We start from the raw sequence: 7416 nt of genomic DNA on the forward strand, positions 1-7416 counted from the left end.
GTGTGGAGGTGTGTGGGCCTCGGCGTCGTGAGACGCCGCGACACGCGCGGGGAGGTAACGAAACGCCGCCGCCCCCGTGGTCCCCGGAAGGCCGTACAGCGCGCGCGCTCGTCACTTCCGGTGCTGCCTGACGCGCGTGGACGCTGAGCCCCCGCGCTGGCCGTGCGGTAGACAGGTACGGCCGGCTCCGTGGCGCGACGGGGAGGCGGCCGGGAAGAGCAAGAGGCGCCTACAGAAGAGAGAAGTGCGTGGAGGAACATCAGACTGCAGGAGTACCCCCCCTCGCCTTAATGTGGAGTTCTTGGAGACGATTAAAGTCCGTCGTTGGCCACAAAGTAGTCCTAACCTCTGCGCCCTCCTTTTGGTGTGGCGCAGCCTGGACTTGGCTGAGTCTCAGCTGTGCTCTCATGACGGCTGCTAACCGTAGTGCCGTACGTCCCGTTTTGCGGTGAAGTTGGCCTAACCCGGTTTTGAACCGTTAATATAATTTGACATCAAGACTTGATTGTGTTTTAGGAACTTTTATTCTTTCACATTGAGCGTGACTGTCTTTTTCAGAAATATTTTTACTTTTTAAATAGAGCTTCAGATATAGTAAAAACATAGCTTAAAAAGTAAGACCATAACTTATATTTAAGGTATTTGGATTTAGTACTGGTAATAGATGAAATGTATAGGTCACTGTTTTTGGAGTAAACTACCTTTAAGGACTGTAGTTTTTGTGACCTATACTTTCTTTAAGTTTTTTTCTTGAGACAGCATCTTGCTGTGTAGTTCAGGCTAATCTTGAACTCACTGTGTAGCCCATGATGGCCATGAACTCGTGGCAGTCCTCTTGCTTCAGCCTCCCAAGGGCTGGGATTATAGGCATGTGCTACTATGCCTGGCCATCCCACGCTTTTACCATTTTGAGTAGGGCAGTTCTATCTACCTATGCAAGTGTTTGTCCTGAAATCTTAGGGACATAGATAAGTATTTTGAGGGTCGTGCTTCTGTCTTGGTGTTTTGGTTTTGTTTTTTGTTTTTTGTCTTCTTGAGACCGGGTCTCCCTATCCAATTCAGGCTGACCTTGAGCTTTGTAGCCCAGGCTGGTCTCAAACTTGCAACGATCCTCCTGCCTCAGCCTCCCGAGTGCTGGGATTACAGGCGTGCTCCACCATGCCTAGCCTCAGTTTTTATTTTGTTTGTTTTGAGACAAGGTTTCTACTAAGTTCAGCCGGTTTTAAACTCACTATGTAGCCCCCACTGGCCTTAAACATGCCGCAGTACTCCTGCCTCAGCCTCCCAGATGCTTGTATTAGGAGCATGGGCCACCATTTCTGGCTAAGAGTGGTGCTTCAATCTCTTCAAAGGCTGTAGTTTATGGAATCGAAGAATTTGACCAATGAAAGAGGCTCTCATTTTCAGTGTTACTGTCTCTCATTTGTTTTTTTTTTGTTTGTGTGTTTTCTATTTTTGAGACAGGGTCTTGCTCTGCGGTTCAGGCTGGCCTTGAGCTCACATTGTAGCCCAGGCACCTTGAATTTGCAGTGGTCCTCCTTCCTCAGCCTGCCAAGTGCTGGGATTACAGGCGTGTGACACAACACCCAGCTTTCTTATTTGTTCTTATACTTTAAAACCCTTCAGTGGCTCACTATTGCTCATCTGATAATTTAAATTTCCCAACATGCTCACTAGTGCTGTGCATGATCTGTTCCTGAAGCTTTCTATATTGTCACCTCCCAGTTTGCATTATCGCACACCCCTGAACAGTGCCTTAAACTCATTTATTTTCTCTCTTGTATTGTAATTACTTATGTCTATATGTCTTCCTTATTAGACTGTTAGTACCCAGAAGGCAGGAATGATTTTCATGCTCATAAATTTCCAGAGTGCTAAGTATATTGCATTGCTTTTACTAAGCACTCAGTGAAAACAGGAGCTATAGTGCAACCTGGCAGCAATCAGATCTGGATGAAGATGGAGGAGACTTAGATGGTAGGAGTGTGTGCATCTACACATGGCGATTTACCATCCCTTAGTCACTCTACATCTGATATGACAACTGAATTGGGATACTAGGGTCCTAAACCCAGATGCCAAATAGGTAATATAAAAATGTGTTGGGCTGGATGTTTTTGTTTCTTTTTGAGACAGAGTCTTGGTACGTAATTCAGGCTGCCCTTGAACTGGATTAGGTAGCCTAGGTTGGCCCGGAGCTCACAGTGATCCTCTTGCCTCAGCCTGTGGAGTGTTGGGATTACAGGTGTGTGCCACCACACCTGGCTACATTTGATTTCAAGTGAAGTCAGATGTAGATTTTGATATGAAAGCTCTTGATTTGGTTTGGTTTGGTTTTTTGGGGACAGGGTCTTCCTTTTTAGTTCAGGCTGACTTGAACTCACAATGTAGCTCAGACTGGCCTTGAACTCTTGCAATACTCCTACCTCAACCTTCCAAGTGCTGGGATTACAGGCATGTGCCACCACGCCCAGCTTGTTTTTTTTAATGTTTTTTATTTTTTTGGATTTTCTCCGGTACCGGGAACCGAACTCATGACCTTGCGTTTGCCAGGGAGGCGCTTTGCCGCTGAGCTAAATCCCCAGCCCCTTGTTTTGTGTTTTTGAGAGAAGGTCTCTCTATGTAGTCCAGCCTTGAAAGCTGTTAGTTTTTGGTTTTTGTTTTTTCCTTTTTTGGTACCAGGAATTGAACCCAGGGCCTTGCCCTTGCCAGGCATGTGCTGTGCTGCTGAGCCACATCCCCAGCCCAAGCTGTTGGGGGACTTTCTTGTTTTTCTTTTTTTGTCTTTTTTGAGACAAGGTCTTGCTATGCAGTTTAGGCTGGCCTTGAGCTCACTTTGTTTTTTGTTTTTTGTCTTCTTGAGACAGGGTCTTGCTATGCAGTTCAGGCTGGCCTTGAGCTCACTTTGTAGCCCAGGCTGATCTTGAACTCGAAACAATCCTCCTGCCTCAGCCTTCTGAGTGCTGGGATTATAGGCCTGCGCCACCACACCCAGCTTTGAGCTCACTTTGTAGCCCAGGCTGGTCTCAAACTTGCAATGATCCTCCTGCCTCAGCCTCCCCAGTGCTGGGATTATAGGCACATGCCACCACGCCAGGCCTACACTGTTGGTTTTTAAATATCACCAACCACCTCCGTTGTTTTAGACACCTCCGTTGTTTTAGACTCTTGTTTTCAGTGTCACAGAGAATAGTATAGTGAGTCTGCCATTATACTCATAACTAGATTCAGCAGTTTTGGGGTCCGTATTTGTTTCAATGTCACTTCTTTCCCTTTGTTGCTTTGTGTGTGTGTGTGTGTGTGTGTGTGTGTGTGTGTGTGGTGTTTTGTTATTTTTGGTTTTTTTAGATAGGGGTTTACTAAGTAGTTTAGGCTGGCCTTGAACTCACTGTGTACCCCAGGCTGGCCTTCAACCCCCTGAAATCCTCCTGTCTTAACCTCCCCAGTGCTATGTTTATAGGTATGAACCACCACGTCTGTTTTTTTTTTTTTTTTTAATCATTTTATGTCACACTGATTTAACATAAATCCCGGGTGTCACATATTTAGGCCTGCACACATTAGCGTGAATCTCTTTAAAAATGTGAGCATGACCATAGTGTTACATGCCTATAATCCTCCTTCACAATATTAGCAGTGAAGCTGGGCATGGTGGTGGTGCTTCTAGGCCTAGCTACTTGGGAGACTGGGGCAGGAGGATTAATTGAGTCCAGGAGTTCAAGGCCAACCTGGGCAAAATGGCAAGGCCTCATCTCTTTAAAAAAAAATGAGGGTGGTAATGAAGCTCACATGTTCAGATGTTTATTGTGTAGTGTTTGCCTAGCATGTGAGGCATTACTGAATTGAGGCTGAGGCAGATCCCTTGAGCCCAAGAGTTGGAGACCAGACTGGGCAAGATGATAAGACCAGTCTCAAAAAAATTTAACGATTCCTTAACACCATCTAATATGCAGCACATATTAAAATTTCTCCACTTGTTTCAGAATAGCTATTTAAAGTTAATTTGCTGAGTCTCTCAAGTCTACTTAATCTAGAGCACTCTACTTGTTCCCTCTCCCTTTTTTTTGCTTGCAGTTAGATCAGTTAATTGTCTTTGAAGAATATCTCACATTTAGGATTTGTCTTGTTTCTCTTTTGCTGTATCATTTAACCAGTGAAGTCCCCATATTTTCTTTTCTTTTTTTTTTTTTCCATATTTTCTTTATAAGAACTAAGTGATGAAGATGTAATCAGGTTGAACTTTACCTTTTTGGTAAGGGAGCTTTCCTGGTAGTGTGTGTGTGACATGTGACGCGGCCGGAATATGGTTCTTTCCGTGCCTCTCGGGGCTGCTCAGGTGGGTCAGTACGTTCAAATGTCTGTTGGTGCCTGATGTTGTAGTGACAGATCCCAGCACTTGGTGGTGAGCAGACAGTCACCTTGCAGTTCTGGAAGTCCTAGAATCAGGGTGTCAGCAGGGCTGTGTTCCTTCTCTGGGCTCCAGAGCAGAATCGCTTTCCTGTCTTTCCCAGCTGCTAGAGACATGGGTTCTTTGGCCTTGGACAACCTGACTTTCTCATCTTCAAATCCAGCAGCCGGGAACCTTAATCTCCCCTCTGCTCTTTTCCCCGCCCCCCTCTCCATCGTCTCATCTTCTCTGGGTCTCCTCTCATCTTCCCTTAGATCCCCGCCTCTCTCTCCATTGTCTCATCTTCTCTGAGTCTCCCCCTCCATCTTCCCTTAGAAGACCCTTAAGGTAACCCCATCTCAAGACCCTTAATCTGCAGAGCCCCTTTGCCATGTAAAGTAACATATTCACAAGTTCTGAGGAGGAGGATGTGGACATTTTTGAGGGAGAGGATAATTTTTCTGCCTACCCAGATGTAACACCCTGAAGCCACCATTGTAAAGCATCCCATCAATCTTATTTTTTTTGAAACAAGGTCTTGATATGCAGCTCAGGCTGGCCTTGAGCTCACTTTGTAGCCCAGGCTGGTCTCGAACTCGCAATGATCTTCCTGCCTCAGCCTCCCGAGTGCGTGCTGGGATTACAGGCGTACGCCACCACACCTGGCCCCCTTTTTTTTTTTCATCAATCTTTGATCTGTTGTGTGAACTTATTCATTAAGGTTAAGAGACGAACATTTTCTAATTTTGTTACTCCACTTTTTTCTCCCTTTTTGGTTTTTTTCTTTTTTTTCTATTGTCCCCAATTTATTGATGATATTAAAGCATAGCAAGCCGGGTGTGGTGGCGCACACCTATAATCCCAGCCCTTGGGAGGCTGAGGCAGGAGAACATTGCGAGTTCGAGGCCAGCCTGGGCTACAAAGTGAGCTCAAGGTCAGCCTGAACTGCATAGTGAGACGGTCTCAAAAAGACAAAAAAAAAAAAAAATTAAAGCATAGCAAAAAGATTCAAATAGCTCCACATGGCATTTTGAAATTCATCCCGAAGTAGACTGCGTGACCTGCAGGTTTAGGCTGCCAAAGTCCAAAAGTTTCAGCATTTTCTTAGTGTCAGGATCTACTTCAGTGATTTCCTGATCCAAGGCTGAGACCTCAGGGACATAACTATCTCTCCTTTCTCCCTCCTCCTCCTGCGGCTTGATAGAAATACCCCTCACAGGGCCTCTCTGAATCTGCTTCATCAGATGTGTGACATAGCTTGGTGTCTTGTGGAGCTTCTTCCTGGGGATGGTGGCGATCTCCTTGCACACGAGCTTGTTGGTGTGGAAGTCGTTGCCCAAGCGCCTGCAGTACTTCTCAATGATGACCTGGGCCGCCTTCTTCACTGTCTTGGTGCTAATGTGGCACATGTTGGCGGGTCCTGGGGAAAGAGGCCTTTTTGGTTTTTCAAGACAAGATCTCTCTATGTAGTTCAGGCTGGTCTTGAACTCACTGTGTGGCCCAAGCTGGCCTTGAACTCATGGTGATCCTCCTCCCTCAGCCTCCTGAGTGCTGGGTTTATAGGCATGTGCCACCACCCCCAGCTCCATATTTATTAAGTAGAATTATTCTTAAGGAACTATGGAATAAAACTATGTTTGTCTGGCAACATATGATTAAATAAACTAGTATGATAATAGTAAGGTACACAAGCAGCTCTTTAGTTTTTTTTCCTTTTTTTTTTTTTTTTTTTTTTTTTTTTTTATTTTCGAACTCAGGACCTTGCACTTGCCAGGCAGGCGCTGTGCTGCTGAGCTATATCCCCGGCATTTATTTTTTAGTTTGAGAGAGGGTCTTGCTAAGTTCTCTTTCTATGGATCAGACCCAAAGCTTTGGAACTCCTCAGCCCAGGGGTTTCTCACAAACCTGAAAGTGGGGAGGAAAGTGAAGCTGACACGCGGGGAGAAATAAAACGTGTGTGCCGCAGAATCAGTCAGACCTCAGCTTGCGCCCCTGCCTTTCCATCGCGAGCTGTGTGACCTAGGCAAGTTATTCCACCTCTCTGAACCCGCTTCTTCCTCTGCAAGGTGTGTGACTGATGAGACTGTCAGTGATGTCAAGCCAGTGACACAGACCCAGCCAATGACACAGCCAAGTGACAACGACTGGGAGCAGCAATCATTTCCCTCCCGGCCCCCTGTGCCCTGTTATCACCAGGACTGAGGGCCTCCTACCCCCAACCAGCACGAGGCTGAGTACAAATAAAAGGGTGGGAGTGTGGATTAAGATTCTGAGGTCCTGCAAACTCCAGAAATAATCCCTTTGTTTAAAAAGTGTAGAGCACAAATCCACGACATCGCTTCCAGGAACCCCCACAGGTAAATCCATCGGACAACAGAAGCGAGGCCAAGCCACAGTGGGCTGAGAGGAAAGCAAACAGTCTTATCTGGGAGGTGTGGAGGCCCTAACTATAAGAAAGGAGGCCACTCGTCCCGTCAGCTCGGCTCCTCACTCAAGATGAAACTCCTTGTGCTGGCCGTTCTGCTCACAGGTAAGCACCTCCTCCCCCTTTGCGTGAGCTAAGATGTCCCGCCCTCCTCTTGAACGGGGGCCTCAGCCGTGGCATACAGGGCAGCCAGCCGCAGCTGGATCCTCACCCTGGGGCTCCTCATGGGATGTGAGAGCTCCTGGTCACAGCTCCCTCCTCACCCCGTAAGTCCCCACCAGCTGACACCTTTGCAGGCTCCTGGTCTGGACTCAGATGACCCCTGTGAGAAAGGGCTTCCCCGTCTGCCCGCCCAAGCTAAGAAAACCCCTGCTTCTTTCTCTGCCACATGGCCTGGCACAGTGATGTCTCAGAACCTACCTCAGCGCGCAAGTGTCACAAGGGATTCATTTATTTTTTTCTGTCCTGCCAACACTGATGTCTGGGTTCTGTGAGCAGACACAGACGGGGCACCGTGCACTGCTCGGGCACACTGACCACCCACACTGGCACCCATGCCATCTCATCTCATAACAAATGTCGACTCAGTACTATGCTCTGGTTC

At 47.0% G+C, this 7416-nt stretch overlaps 2 protein-coding genes across 2 annotated transcripts in view; one reads left to right on the forward strand and one right to left on the reverse strand.

The window, feature by feature from the left end:
- Positions 1-7416, forward strand: part of Tmed10 (transmembrane p24 trafficking protein 10) — a 44483-nt gene that overhangs the window by 512 nt on the left and 36555 nt on the right. The window contains exon 2 of the mRNA XM_013507144.1: positions 7227-7236. Coding sequence (XP_013362598.1) covers positions 7227-7236 — 10 coding nt within the window. The remainder of the gene's footprint in view (positions 1-7226; positions 7237-7416) is intronic.
- On the reverse strand, positions 5360-5899 carry LOC102011234 (40S ribosomal protein S17-like). The gene has a single exon (XM_013507145.1). It carries the CDS (start codon positions 5794-5796, stop codon positions 5425-5427), a length of 372 nt encoding a protein of 123 aa, XP_013362599.1. The 5' UTR covers positions 5797-5899; the 3' UTR covers positions 5360-5424.

The sequence above is a fragment of the Chinchilla lanigera genome, unplaced genomic scaffold, assembly GCF_000276665.1.
Source record: "Chinchilla lanigera isolate Chin_1 unplaced genomic scaffold, ChiLan1.0 scaffold00122, whole genome shotgun sequence".
NCBI lineage: Eukaryota > Metazoa > Chordata > Mammalia > Rodentia > Chinchillidae > Chinchilla > Chinchilla lanigera.

What these genes read in the sequence shown, in the direction of transcription:
- LOC102011234 (XM_013507145.1), bottom strand. Translation starts at nt 5,796, where the DNA reads ATGTGCCACATTAGCACCAAGACAGTGAAGAAGGCGGCCCAGGTCATC.